This window comes from Pipistrellus hanaki (assembly GCF_964339955.1).
Source record: "Pipistrellus hanaki genome assembly, chromosome: 9".
In the NCBI taxonomy this organism is placed as follows: domain Eukaryota; kingdom Metazoa; phylum Chordata; class Mammalia; order Chiroptera; family Vespertilionidae; genus Pipistrellus; species Pipistrellus hanaki.
In genome coordinates, this window is record NC_140511.1 from 8,213,109 (window position 1) to 8,228,266 (window position 15,158).

The 15,158-nt window shown below is 44.9% G+C and overlaps 1 protein-coding gene and 1 pseudogene across 15 annotated transcripts in view; both read right to left on the minus strand.

Moving 5' to 3' along the window:
* Nucleotides 1-15,158, minus strand: part of KMT2A (lysine methyltransferase 2A) — an 82,940-nt gene that overhangs the window by 35,799 nt on the left and 31,983 nt on the right. For 5 of the 14 annotated variants that reach the window (XM_084895527.1, XM_084895529.1, XM_084895536.1 and 2 more), the window contains 10 exons: nucleotides 14,357-14,421; nucleotides 13,635-14,039; nucleotides 13,237-13,310; nucleotides 12,025-12,156; nucleotides 8,609-8,722; nucleotides 4,992-5,138; nucleotides 4,487-4,582; nucleotides 4,141-4,261; nucleotides 623-745; nucleotides 29-213 (listed from right to left, as the gene is read on the minus strand). In XM_084895527.1, the coding sequence (XP_084751653.1) occupies nucleotides 29-213; nucleotides 623-745; nucleotides 4,141-4,261; nucleotides 4,487-4,582; nucleotides 4,992-5,138; nucleotides 8,609-8,722; nucleotides 12,025-12,156; nucleotides 13,237-13,310; nucleotides 13,635-14,039; nucleotides 14,357-14,421 (1,462 nt within the window). The remainder of the gene's footprint in view (nucleotides 1-28; nucleotides 214-622; nucleotides 746-4,140; nucleotides 4,262-4,486; nucleotides 4,583-4,991; nucleotides 5,139-8,608; nucleotides 8,723-12,024; nucleotides 12,157-13,236; nucleotides 13,311-13,634; nucleotides 14,040-14,356; nucleotides 14,422-15,158) is intronic. The other 9 variants (XM_084895524.1, XM_084895528.1, XM_084895532.1 and 6 more) reach the window with 5 other exon arrangements.
* On the minus strand, nucleotides 12,508-13,223 carry LOC311627492 (small ribosomal subunit protein uS8-like; annotated as a pseudogene). Its single transcript has one exon. The product of its transcript is annotated as a small ribosomal subunit protein uS8-like (transcript).

Sequence of the window (15,158 nt, forward strand, 5' to 3'; positions counted from 1 at the left end):
CTGAGAACCCAAAGGAGACGGGGCCTACCTGTCGGTAGCGTAGCAAGTGGCTGGTGGTCCGAGAGTTCAGCAAGGCCGTCAGCACCTGCTTGAGGGAGGCCTGCAGCGCCGTGGCCAGGGCCAGCCGCCACTCCGCAGGGTGCCGCACGGTGCAGTTCACACACGTGTAGGCCACACTTTCCGGCAGATTCGACAGGATCTCATACATCTCATCTAGGAAAGCAAAAACCTACAATCATAAGGTGCTTTGAAGAGCGGGAGAGGGAAGAGGGGAGACTACACCACTGAGCTTCAGAGAAAGCCGTCTGGTAGAAACAGCACTGAGACTAACATCCCCTGGGAGCTCGCACCTATGGATCTTCCAGGAGACGTTAATACTAGTCCGGGCTTTGGTTATTGGGGGATCAATAGGTCATGGTACCCGCAAAGGACAGCAAGTAGGTATTTCAGAGGGACATGTTCAAGATAAATGGGCACAAACTTCACACTATGTTGTTGATTCTAAAGACAAGAAGTTAATTATAAAAAATTCACGTAACACTGCCAGTTTTTACATTGGGAGGACTGAGGGGGCTGTCAGGGTAGCTATCAGAAAAGAAAATGGTAATAAAAAGACTCCAACCTTCTGTACCTGAAAGATTCTCACATTTGGAATGGACCCAGCGATCACATTTCCCACACTGCATCATCTTACTCTCATAGTCGTCATCGTCATAACACTTATCACAGAGCGGGCAGAAGTTTCCTGAAAGCAAAGCAACGTGCTCAGCTAAGTGCTTTGGTTCCCACTCCACTGAACCCCTGGCCTGGACTTCTGTATGTGAACCTGATCTAACATGCAGGAACCGCTGGCCGGCACGCTTCAGTGATGGAGTGTCAACCTATGAACCGGGAGGTCACAGTTTGATACCGGTCAGGGCACATGCCCAGGTTGCCGGCTCCATCCCCAGTAGGGGGCGTGCAGCAGGCGGACAATCAATGATTCTCTCATCATTGATGTTTCTATCTCTCTCCTGCTCCCTTCCTCTCTGAAGTCAATAAAAATGTATTTTTAAATTAAATAAACAAATAAAATGCAGAAGCTACTTAATACACGTCAGCTCGGCCCTGCCAGGGAATGCACACACACCTGGAAAGCAGCGGGATCACTCTGAGCTCTTGGACAGGCCGCTCGCTCTCCAGGCTCATGATTAAAGGCCCCGAGACAGATTTAAGATAACATAACAGAAAAAGCATGGAAGAGAGAACTTTCTCTTAAACGTTCCAAAGAAATGTTTAAATCTTACAAAGAGATGAGGGTATGGGAATAAAGAACAGTTAATTTACACTTTTCTTTATTCTCACTGCTTTTATAGAATGCTTCTAAATTCCAGCACAATGAAGTACACCTTCACTAATTTGCTTTATCCGCATATCCCCTATTTTTTAATGAATAGACTTAGCACTGATTTGCCTATTTTAAATAGCTTCAAAGAGTGAGTGACCTTTTACATCATATTTATTCTAAGTGAATAAAATGATGAGTTCAATGAATTACTTAGATATGTTTTTTCTAGCATTAACTATTTTTTAAAATATGTTTTCATTGATTTTAGAGAGGAAGGGGAGGGAGAGAGAAATGGAAACATCAATGATGAGAGAATCACTGATAGGCCGCCTCCTATACGCCCCTCACTGGGGATGGAGGACACAACCCGGGCATGTGCCTTGATCGGAAATCGAACCATAACTTCCTGGTTCAACCACTGAGCCATGCTGGCTGGTCTCTGGTGTAACTATTGAGGGAAAATGTTTGAATATTTGAAATGACATCAGAGGAGTGGCAGCATGACAGCTCACCCAGTCCTCTCCCCTGAACCTTCACAAGCTAACCAAGTCTAACTCAACAAAGAAAGCCCTGCTCAGTGCAGAGGCACACTGAGTCCTGCACGGAAGCCCACAGGTGGGCCACCGGGAACAAACCCGGGACAAGCAGGGAGGGAAGCACAGACGGCCCAGCGATGTGGCCCTGCAGCTGGGAGTTTCCTTCCGAGTGGCATGGGAGCAAAAAGGTCTGAGCCAGCAAATGCCTGACAGACGCGGGTTCTCCCGTGCCCTCTCTGCTGCTGGTGGTGTTTCAGACAAAAAGCCCTCCCGGGATCACAGAGCCCGCTGCAGCGTGGACTCCCCAGACAGGGCCCTTAGGCCCTTGGGCCAGGAGACTGTCTGTATCCTAGACTATCGCAGTAGAACTGACGTCCCCCTCTGTGACTATCCCAGGAGGGCGCTTGGGGCAGGACCCAGAGGTGGAGGCCAAGGATTGCGGTTGCGGTGAGGGCAAACATACCCACTCCCAAGCAGCAGGCTGTACTGTGTTAAGGCAGCGATAGAGATTAAAGATTGGGAGATCAGAGCTAAAACATCTGGCAATTCAGAGACATGTAAACAAATGAAACTAGATTAATTTGTCTCCATATACAAAAATTAATTCAAAATGGCCGAAACCGGTTTGGCTCCGTGGTAGAGCGTCGGTCTGCGGACTGAGAGGTCCCAGGTTCGAGTCCGTCAGGGGCATGTACGTTGGTTGCGGGCACATCCCCGGTGGGGGGTGTGCAAGAGGCAGCTGGTCGGTGTTTCTCTCTCATCGATGTTTCTAGCTCTCTGTCTCTCTCTCTTCCTCTCTGTAAAAAAATCATTAAAAAAAGAAAAGAAAAGAAAATTAATTCAAAATGGATCAAAGACCTAAATATAAGACCCGAAACAATAAGCTACGTAGAAGAAAATATAGGCACTAAACTTAAGGATCTTGGTCACAGAGAATATTTTATGAACTTGACCTTAAAGGGAAGTAAAGGCAAAAATAAATGAATGGGATTACATCAAACTAAAAAGCTTCTCCACAGCAAAAGAAACTGACAACAAAACACAGAGGCAGCCAACCTGATGGGAGATATTTGCAAACAGTAGTTACTACAAAGGTTTAATCTCCAAAATATATACAGAACTCATGAAAGTCAACAGCAAACAAATAATCCAATCAAACAGTGGGCAGAGGACCTGAAAACACACCCCGCCCAAGAAGACAAACAGCCAATAGACAATGGAAAGGTGTTCCACCTCACCGGCAGTTAGGGAAATGCAGATCAAAACTACAGTGAGATGCCACCTCACACCTGTAGAGTGGCCATAATCAACCAGACAAGCAACGAGTGTTGGAGAGGCTGTGGGAAAAAGGGAGCCCTCATTCTCTGCTGGTGGGGATGCAGACCGGTGCAGCCACATGGAAAGCAGTCCGGTGATTCCTCAGAAAATTAAGAACTGAGGGACCCAGCAATCCCTCTCCTGGGTATGTACCCGAAACCTCAAATCATGTATTCACAATGAACATGCCCCTGTGTTCACTGCAGCACTGTTCACAGTGGCCAGGAAGCAGCCAAAGTGCCCTCAGAAGAGGACTGGCTAAAGACGATGTAGTCCACACACGTGGAATACCGCTCAGCCACAAGAAAGGGTGAAATAGCGCCATTTGCACCAGCACGGATGGCCCTGAGAGCATGATGCTAAGTGAAATGTCAGAAAAAGCTAAGAACCATATGATTTTTCACTCTATGTGGGATATAAAACTGAAACCCGTGAACACAAACTGAGGAGGTGGAGGAGAAGGGGGACCTAATACGTGGTGACAGAAGATGTGACTCTGGGTGGCGGGCACAGAGTGCATAAGACAGAATCTGCCACACAGAAGCCCACACCTGACACCTGTGTGTTCATGTGGACCAATGGCCCCCCAATCATCTTAACAAGTTAACTAAACATAAAAGAAAATCAGGTAAAATGGTTGCCTCAGTACCACATAAAATCATTTCTGAAACAATCAAATATCTATGTACCTCACTTTGAGAAATACTGGCTCAGAGAACTTCTTTGTGGTTAACTCTTATAAAAAAAAAAACTACTTAATTCTTCTCATAACCTAATAAAGCATGCCTAGTGGCTATAATTCTGTATAAAAGAAAGCAAGACTAGAAACTTAGTAAATGTGTCTAAATGGAAACCTTGCAAAGACGTGTAAGACATTTATCTTATTCCACGTGAGTGTTCAGTTCACCTCCAAACACCAAGAACAACATCTAAAATGCGACAAAACCCTCTGGGCGGCACCTTTAGCAAAGAGTTTGGCACAGTCGTGGCACAGTGAGAAGTCGTGGGACCACTGCGCGTCCCAGCCTTTGCCTGGGGTGGTGGATCCGCAGCTCTTGCAGCGCACACACTTGGTGCAGATCTGGAAGGAAGGAAACAAACGCAGTCGAGTTTCTTCTCTGTAGTGTCTCCTCTGATTTAAAAAGGTCACAAATATCTAGAGTTGACTTGTCTCCTGGGATGGCTTTTTCTAATAACAAGGCCAAAGTAACTGTCACCCTGACATCTTCAAGCAAGGACACTGCTAAGGTAAGCCCCCCAGCCCAGCCCATGACAGTCCTCCTGGAACACACGGTGGCGCACTCACCCAGACTTTCTTTTTCTTGGTAGGTTTGGTGGGGTAGTTAGGTCCTAGGCACTCGGGGTGATAGCTGTTTCGGCACTTATTACATTCCAGCAGCTGCTGTGAGACAGACACAAAGGCACAGCATGGGATCACCTCCCCTCGGCGGACAGCGTCGCTGCACACCTCACTTCCCGCTTCTCTTCAGTAAGCACAGCACAGCCGCCCAGCGGCACGTTTCCTCACCAATTACGTACTCCCCATCAAAACCCACGAAATTACTTCCTGCCAAAGGCACCCAGGGGTGAGTATGCTTATCAGGTAGACTTGACTTATTTGGGGGATTTTATCCAATGCCACGTCTTGTGCAATATCCCCAAAATTAAAACACAGAAATAGGCAACTGATTATATCCAATCAAATAGTCAAACAGCCTAAGTCAAGAGAAAAAACAGATGCAAACTCCTAAAGGCAGAGGCAGGAATGAAGATAGTCATCCTCCAAGCAGTTCTATTGCTTAGCCGTGTACCTTTGTGGCTTGGTGCTGCCTTCCACAAACGTGACAGAACTTGCAGCGACGGCAACACCAGTTTTCCAGCTGGTCCTCCAGGGGGCGCTCGTTCTCCTCTAAACAGAACCTGTGGAAGGGCTCACAGCAGACTTGGCAATACACAAACTGGGGAAAGATGAAGAAAAAGTCACGGAATAGTATGCAGATATACCAGCCAAATCCTACACACATCCTTTGGGAGTTAGGAATATAGTGCTCTCTATTTTATTCAGTATATAGTCAGTATGCAATGAGTATATTTTTTCTTTTTTCAACAGCACAATACAGGGCATTGCAGAAGATTCAGGGAACTAATGTGGGAGTAATAAAATTATAAAGTAACAAAATAAGTACAACCCAAGATTTCACATGATGTGCTAAGTGACATAAGATAGCTATAAACAAAGAGCTATGGGGATGTAAAGAAATGGGGTAGGGGAAAACAGGGAGGGTTTTAAAGATTTTCTACAATATTCTAAACAGTTGTAAGCTCTGGTTTATCCTTTCCATGTCTAATTTTAGAAATAAATTATTTTCATAACGGTATTTTTAAAAATTCCAATGAGGGTGACCCAGAATGTTCCTTCTTTTTAAAAAATATATTTGTATTAATTTTATTGGTTTCAGAGAGGAAGGCAGAAGGAGAGAGAGATAGAAATATCAGTGATGAGAGAGAATCATTGATCGGCTGCTTCCTGCATGTCCCACACTGGGGATTGAGCCCACAACCCAGACATGTGCCCTGACCAGGAATCAAACTATGACATCCCGATTCATAGGTTGATGCTCAACCATTGAGTCTTGCCGGCTGGACCAGAATTTTCTTTTGCCTAAAATAATTACTGGGACAACTGGTCAAACCTAAATAAGGTCCATAGATTAGCTAATAATAATGTACTAAGGTTATTTCCTGTTTTTCTTTTTTTAATAAATATTTTTATTGATTTCAAAGAGGGAGAGGGAGAGAGATATAGAAACATCAATGATGAGAGAGAATCACTGATCGGCTGGGGATTGAGCCCGCAACCCGGGCACGTGTTCTGGCCAGGAATTGAACCGTGAGCTCTTGGTTCATAAGACACCAGCCAGGCCTTATTTCTGATTTTGATAATTAGAAGTGAAACTGCACATGTCTGGAATGTGCTCTCAATTTTTTAGGAAAAATATGTCTACGTATATAAAAGTGTGTGTATATTTTATTTCTTATTTTATAAAATATAAATACAAAGAAAAAAAAGTAAACGAAAACTATTATTGTTTGGGGACTCCAGGTGAAGGGCAGATGAGGGCTCTTTGTGCTACCCCTGTAACATTTCTGAAAATCTGAAATCATGTCAACATAAACCCCTTTTACAACGTGCTGGTGGGAGACCCGCAAGCCCTGCTTGTCCTGTCCGAGGCAGAGGGCGCGCGCATCCGTCCTCCAGTCCGGCTTTAGGATTCTGTGGGGTCGCTGCACACAGCCGTGCCATTTAAATGAGAGCAACCACACTTTGGACAAACTGTTTTATCCCAGAAGCTGAAGTCCTGGTGCATGAGTGCTTCCTCTGTGGGTAGCATGTGTGTGAATACAAAGCACTCGATTAAGTAGGAAAAGGACAGTGCCCCCTGGCACTTGCAGGCTGGATGTTCTCAGTTTCAATGTCATCTACAGCAGTGTTTCCCAACCTTCTCTCATGATGAGAATCACCTGGTGGAGTTGTTAAAACACAGATTCCTGAATCCCAACTAAGAGGTGCTAAACTAGAATGTTTGGGAGCATATAGGTAAAATTGTATACTTAACTTAGTGCTCTGTACAATTTTACCTATATGCTCCCCAAAATTCTAGTTTAGCACCTCTTAGTTGGGATTCAGGAATCTGTAGTTTAACAACTCCACCAGGTGATTCTCATCATGAGAGAAGGTTGGGAAACACTGATCTAAAGCAGCCCTAGCATAAACAATACTGAAGGAAACCCTTCGGTTCATGATGTGTAAACACATACACTGAGTGGCCAGATTATTATGATCTCTGAACGCATAATGATCTGGCCACTCAGTGTATATCCTATATAATAAAAGGCTAATATGCAAATTGTTCCCTTGACCAGGAGTTCAAACAGCAGGCAGGTCGGCTAACCGCCCATGCCCCTCCCCATGGCCAGGCTGGCCAGACCCCACCCATGCACAAATTCATGCACCAGGTCTCTAATACACACACACACACACACACACACACACACAGAGTGGCCAGATTATTATGCATTCAGAGATTATAATAATCTGGCCACTCAGTGTATATGGAAAGGTTTGCTTTTATATGTATTGTACATACACATATACGTGTACATACATTTACACATTTCCCCATTTATCCAGTTACATTCATGAGATAAATGCCTACAGCACAACTGCTGGCTTAGAGGGTATACCCATCTAAAATGGAGTACATACTTCCAAAGAGCCCTCAGAAAGAAAGACTGTAACTGATTTAGCTCCACCGGAGAGAGTGCCCATTCTCACAATCCTTTTTATGTCATGCGGTTCCCCCTTTATATCATGCTTTCACTCCCATCAGAAGGCTCACCACCTCCGCCCACACTGTTTTATTTCCCATTTCATGCGTTTTATATTCCTGTCCTTAAACTTCTTTCTTACTGGGTGGTACTCCTTTTCCTTACTAATTGTTAAAGAGCTCTTCAGAGACAAGGGGTTTGGATATTCAATATAAAACCATCAAAAGTGTCTCTTTTCCTAGAGGAACTCGTATTATTTTTCTCCTTGTTTAAGCATCTAGCAGAAAAACCAGGCCTCAGTAAAGAGTACACTTTTCTCATTCAATACACCTTTGTGACCCTACTATGAAGCAGATGGCTTCCTAAAATCTCTAAAACATTTCAAAAGTATTTCATAAACTGGTTTAGTTATTTTTTAATCTCCACCCGAGAATTTTCCCATTGATTTTTAGAGAGAGTGGAAGAGAGCGGGAAAGAGAGAAACATCGATGTGATAGAAACACACTGATTGGTTGCCTCCTGCATGTGGCCTTGAGCCAGGGAGGAGCCTGCAACTGAATCAAACATGCCCTGGACCAGAATCAAACCCAGGATATGGTCTGCAGGCCAGCGCTCTATCACTGAGTCAAACCAGGCAGGGTGCATAGTACCTGCTGCCTACTAACAAAACAGAATACTAAATACTAAAAGCCAGCAACCATAACAGCATAACGACTAGAAAGACTGATCAACCAGTCACTATGAGGGACATTGACACCATCAGCCCCTCCCCGCAGCGCGCATGCTCTGATAGCTGGGTGGCCAACGGGGAACCAGGATGGGTGACAGCAGGGCAGGACTGGGGACTGGCAAGCAGGCGGAAGGCAGACCTCTCGGTCCCTCCCCCCCGGCCCACAGGCTCCAATTGCTGGATGGCGAATGGGGAACCACAGGGAACTGGGGTGGACAGCGGCAGGGCGCAAGATGGCCGATCGTAGGTTAGGCCTAGGGACCCCATTCTGCACAATTTCATGCACTGGGCCTCTAGTACAATGATAGTTTCATCAATGAAAACTAATCTACATGACCCTTGCTAGGGCACCAGAAGGCAGTCTCTCACCTCCACGTGCCCACTGCTGGCACAGAGGAAGCACACTACCCTGGGCGTGATGGGGAGGGAGGTCAGGATGCCCAAGCCGCCCATCTCCCACACGTTCTCGGCTTCACAATCCTCCTGCGGAGAGAAAAACCATGTATGAAAGTTTTACATGACACAGCAACACCAAGCATACCTCCTTTAATGAGTTCAAAAACAACTGCTGCTTTAAAAACATTTACTATCGGATACTAGTACAACTGTTAAAACGGTCACCTCTTTATGGGTTTAATTCACGCTAACTACAATGCAAAGTAACACTGGGACTGAATTCCCGTTAGTTTTACTGATCCAAGTTATTGTCATCCTTTGATAATTCCCTTGGGAAAGGATGATTTCCTCAGACACTATATTGATGTAAATGTACTTTATTACTCACACACACGAACCCTCTGCTGATGGTAGTTCATGTTCATTTCCCCACTCTGTGCTGAATTTCCTTGCTTTCAGCACCTCTGCTAACATTATTATCTTGATTGAGTCAAGGACACTGGCTTCTGATGAAGGTCCCACAGCCATGTGTGGTGGTTACAAATCGGGAGGGGATCTTGGCTGCGAGGGGAGTCCCAGCCCCACAAGAGGCGCCCAGCCCAGGGTTCGGGGCTGCAAAGAGGTCCCTGTGACTTCTGCTCCAGCTCATTTCCCTCTGAGTACCATATCTGAGTCTCAATCATCTTGGCTAACAAGTTTGCCTGCCCCAGTGACTCCGAGACCCTTACCCATCCAACGTGCAGGCCCATCCAAGATGATCCCAGTGGCTTTCCCATACAAATGGCCTGCCCTTGCTCATGCTGTAGACTTTCCTAAAATCTCTCAAAGGGTCCACAAACCCCAAACAAGCAGCATCTAGCCTCAGCAGGCCCCCATACTTGCTGCTAAGCAGCCCCAACCCCAGCAACAGTAGCAACTGAACTCAGTTTTCAGTTTAGCCTTCTCCCAGGCACCTCCACGCCAGGCACAGGTAGCAGCCACTGCAGATCATCTTGTAACTCATGCCGGATGACTCCAAGGCAGCAGCTGACCTTGGCTAGCTCCTCCTAGGAGACCCAACACCAGCACATCCAGGGACCACCTCAGACCACATGGACCTCAGACCACCCAACCATCACTACACTCAGGGATAGGCTGGGCAGGCACCAGAGCCCCGCTAAAGGGAGTCCTGTTCCGTGAGGTGGGCGACTGCACAGCAGCTCCTCCGCTGTGGTCTCTGCAGCCCTACCAGTCAATCAGCCTGGGGTACCTCCCTCCCACTGAGGTACCGACAGCAACCCAGGCTCAACTACAGCAGGCGGCGCACACAGCCCACACTGGGGGCACAGCCGGATGCCTGGCTCTGGTGACCAGGGAGGCAGCCCCACCAGGACACCTACCACATTAGGCTATACTACCAAGACCAGGAGACGCAGCAGCTCTACCTAATCCATAGCAACAAGGCGGGAGGCTGCCAAAGTGAGAAAACAAAGAAGCATATCCCAAGTGAAAGAACAGAAAACCCAAAGTGAGAAAACAAAGAAGCATATCCCAAGTGAAAGAACAGAAAACCCAGGTAAAGAACTAAATGGAGACAAGGAATCTACCAGATGCAGAGTTCAGAACACTGGTTATAAGGGTGCTCCATGAACTTAGGGGAGGAGTAGAGGAACTCAGTGAGAAACAAAGAGACAGTAAATGTGAATGAGATAGAAAACATAAAAAAAAATACCACACAGCCAGAAATGTAGGATACACTGACTGAAATGAAGAATACATTACAGGAAACCAATGGTACTAGTGGAGTAGATGAGGCAAAGAATCAAATCAGATGTTTGGAAGATAAGGAAGCAGAAAACACCCAATCAGAACAGCAACAAGGACAAGAAAAATGCCCCCAAATGCGGACAGTGTAAGGAGCCTCTGGGACAACTTCAAGTGCAGCAACGTTTGCACCATGGAGGCACCAGAAGAAGAGAGAGAACAAGGAATTGAAAAGCTATTGGGAAAATGACAGAAATTGGGCAACATCTGTAACACTGTAACAATAAAAAAGAAAAAATTGACAGAAAACTTTCCTAACCTGGTGAAGGAAACAGACATAAAGTCCCAGAGGCACAGAGAGTCTCAAATTAGTTTAATGAAATGAGGCCCACACCAAGACACATCGTAATTAAAATGACAAAGGTTAAAGACAAAGACAGAATCTTAAAAGCAGCCAGAGAAAAGCAGTTACCTACAAGGAGCGCCCATATGACTGTCAGCTGATTTCTCAACAGAAACTTCATAGGCCAGAAGGGAGTGATAAGAAACATTCAAAGTGATGAAAAGCAAGAACCCCTCAACCAAGATTACTCTCTAGAGCAAAGCAGAATTGAAGGATAGACAAAGAACTTTCCAGAAAAGAAAAAGCTAAAGGAGTTTACCACCACGAATTAGTATTATAGGAAATGTTAAAAGGTCTTCTTTAAGAAGAAGAAGAAAAAGATCAGAGTTTGAATAATAAAATGGCAATAACTATGTATCTATCAACAATAACTTTAAATACCAAGGGCTTAAATGCTCCAATCAAAAGACACAGGAAAGCTGAATGGATAAGACGCTGACATATGCTGTCAAAACAAGACTCCTGTCAGATGGAAAGACACAGAGAAAATAAAGCAATAAAAAAAGAAATTTCATGAAAATGGAGCAAACAAAAAAAGCTAAGATAGCAATACTTATACCAGGCAAAACAGACTTTAAAACAAAGATTATAACAAGACACAAAGGATTCAATAATTCCTATTCTGGGTATTTTTCTGAAAAAAACCAAAAACTAAATAAAAAAGACATTCATCCATGTTCACGGTGGCATTATTTACAATAGCCAAAGTGTGGAAGCAACTTAAGTGCCATCAACAGACAAATGGATAAAGAAGTGGGGCATTACTCAGTGAAACACGACTCAGCCATAAAAAGAAATAAAATCTTGCTAATTACAACAACATGGATGGACCCAGAGGGTATTGTGCTGAGTGAAATAAGTCACAGCCAAATGCCAGATGCTCTCACTTGTATGTGGAGTCTAAGGAACAAAGTACACAAACAAAACGGAACAGACTCCTAGATACAGAGAATATTTTGATGGTTGCCAGAGGAGAAGGGGGTTAAGGGAATAAGTAAAAAAAAAAAAAAAAAAAAGTGAAGGGATTAAGAAGCACAAACTGGTAGTTACAAAATTGGCATAGGAATAATATTGGAATAACTATATAGTGCCAGATGGGTACTAGATAATTTTCTAATCACATGGTTGTACACCTGAAGCTAACATAATATTGAAAGTCAACTGTAAATGAAACATAAAAAAATTATTTTAAAAATATGAAGTCCACGACTCAATATACTACGTGGTCACTGAACACTTTTACCTTAAAGTCCACTCTGATCCTGTGGACGCCATCCGCGGGGGCCTTCTGCTTGGCGCTGCTGCCGCTGGAGAGAGTGCTGAGGGTGTTCAGAGTGCCTGCGCTCTCCTGCTTGCTGACGGGAGGTGGTTTTTCCTACAGGGACAGAAAACAAGGAACAAAACCACACTTTACTTGCCTTCACTTTTTAAAAAATACTTTTTTAATGTGATTTTTAGAGAGAGAAGGGAGAGAGAGAAACATTGATATGAGAGTGAAACATCGACTGGCGGCCTCCTGCATGCCCCACACTGGGAATGGAGCCTGCAACCTTTTGTGCAGGCGGACACTCAATGAAGCAAGCCCCGGCGGCCAGGCTTCCTTCGCTTTGCAATAGAAAATAATGCAAATGACAAATCTAATTAACAGAAGGGAAAACATGTTTCCAACACAACTATCCTACAGAAATAGTGAAATATTTTTTTTTTTTCCATTAAGGCCTTTTATTTACATGTATGTAATTACAGTCCCAGAAAATAACCCCAATGTTTTTCCTCCTGTGTGTTTTCCTCTTGCTTCTCTGTGGTCCATGATGCCAGCATAATGAAACCAAACTCGCGGGCAGGCGCAGGTTACTCTGCAATGTTTCTGGATCTTCCAGTTCAAATTTGGGCTGATCACTCCACATTTGTTTAACCTGCCCATGAGGTCCACAGCAATTTTCCCAGCTCTGTGATCACCGATGATTTCAAATTTGCCAATGGAATCACGCTTCATCATCACAGCCAGAAACCGGGCGATGACTCTGGAGCGTGGCCTAATAAAAACCTAGCATCTGCTGCCCTTCTTTGCATCATGGATGCTCTTTAGAGCATCAGCCAGAACATACATGTGTACCATTATGATGGCATGGAAAGAGGGCGAAAAGAGCCAGAAGAGTCTTAAAGATCTCTGTCTATCCACATCCTAAAAACAGTGCACACAGGGAAGGATGGGGATTACAGACAGATATTGCTGAAGGATGCTAAGCAGCCTACAGCATGTACTTGTAGGGACACAAGGAACAGAAAACAAGGGGAAAGAGACAAAAAAGGGTATGAGCTAACACCTAAATTCCACTGCCACCTACAAAGAAGAAAAACGCAGTTTCATCCACTCGACTACACCACGAACAAGGCTCTTTTCCCATAGAACAGAGCACACCCCTGAGAGACGGCAAAGATACACAGCTCTCACCTTTTCTTTTGGTTTTTGTTTTACAGGAATACTTGGGCGAGGAGCCACCTTTTTCTGCTTGCTTTGCTCTGGACCTGAAGGATTCAAAATAAATCGCAGTCAGAGGCTACCACACTCACAGCTAACGGCAAGAGCAACGGCTCCGCCAGGACTGACTGGCCTGGGAAGAAGAGGCTGCTGGAAAATGAAAACGACTTAAACTCTAGGCATGGAACAGGAAATTAAGACAGTATCTCCAACTTAACTGTGTTTTGGCTTCTATTTCTTTATTACTGTGGACGGTTAAAAGCTAATTTTCTTACACGGAAGACTGAAACATCTATTGCAGGTTTTCAAATGCTGTGTAAGACAGCGGTGCTTTTTGCAAGTCCTCCTGGCTCGGCAGCTCCCTCACTCACCTGGGTCCGGCGGCGGGGGCTGCTTCTTCTTGGGCTCGCTGGGAGCTGCCTTGGGGGCGTCTTTCCTGGGGGGCGCCGTGCTGGGTGGCTGAGGGGGGGGCGCGGGCGCGGGCGCAGGCTGGGAGGCCTGCTTGCTGGACTTCCTGGAGGCTGGAGTGGGAGCCTGTTTGGGTTCGGGCGCCGGAGCAGAGGCGGGCCCCTCTTCGCTCTTCTCTTCTGTGTGCTTCCGAGGGGGAGGCTCACTGCTGCTTTTCTTGGGGACAGGGTCCTCGCGTGCCGACGGGAGGGGCTTCTGATTGGCGTCCACTACGCTCTTCACAACACTGTTCTCTTTACTCTCTTTCTTTTCACTGCTCTTGGACTTCTTCTCTTTCTTTTTCACAGCTAGGGGGAAAACATGATTATCTATAAGCAAGAAAAATTTTATTTAAAATAGAAGTATAGGAATGTAACCATCTTATGCTCAGTTTCCTGCAGCTAATGTTGACAAGAAAGTTAAGCTGGTCAGGTAGAATAGCTATACTCTCAATTGTTCTAGGAAATGGAAGAAACTGTAATCTTTATATGAATTTTAAAAATGTGTGGTTTTTTTTTAAAATGGAAATTTCAAACATACTCTACTTAAAAAGAAACCTAACCAGTATTCTCGTTACACTAGATGTGCACAGCTATACGGCATTAACACGAGAAGCATGTTGGGGAAGAACTCTGGACAACATCACCTTTTGCTTGCTTCTGAAGATAGGCTTTCGAAGGCATCCACTGTAGATTCTGGCATTTTCTCATCCTAGGAGAACAAGGGGTATCACAAAGTGAGTGGCGCTTAGAAGAGAAGCAATTCGGACAAGTGTTAATCTGCCTGCAGTAACCAGGGAATCTTTATCCGGGCCATTCTGAAAACTGGAAAAAGGACGGCTCATTATACAGGTGAAACCAGAGCCTTCAATCAGTGTCCCTATCTTTAAGTCCTAAAAGGAGCAAATACCACATTATCTTTTAAACGAGACTCAAATTTCTTATAATCTAGTACAAAACCACCGGTTGATATTTTTTATTCTCAAATCAGTTCTGTTCTGAGATTAATATTCATTTAGAGCAACCTGATTATAAAATAGACTAAAGTTATCCAGCAAGTCCTCTCTCTGCCACCACAGTGCTACAGATCTATGTCAGGACTTTGATATATACATATGTGTGCGCGCGCGCACGCACACACACACACACACACACACACACACACTAATATATTAGAGGCCCAATGCATGAAATTCATGCAAAAGTAGGCCTTCCTTCCCTTGGCTGTTGGCACTGGCTTCCCTCTGTCACCTGGGTCCTTGGCTTCCCTCGAAGCGCTGGCTTCGTCTGGAACAGTGGTCGGCAAACTCATTAGTCGACAGAGCCAAATATCAACAGTACAACGATTGAAATTTCTTTTGAGAGCCAAATTTTTTAAGCTTAAACTCCTTCTAACGCCAGTTCTTCAAAATATAGACTCACCCAGGCCATGGTATTTTGCGGAAGAGC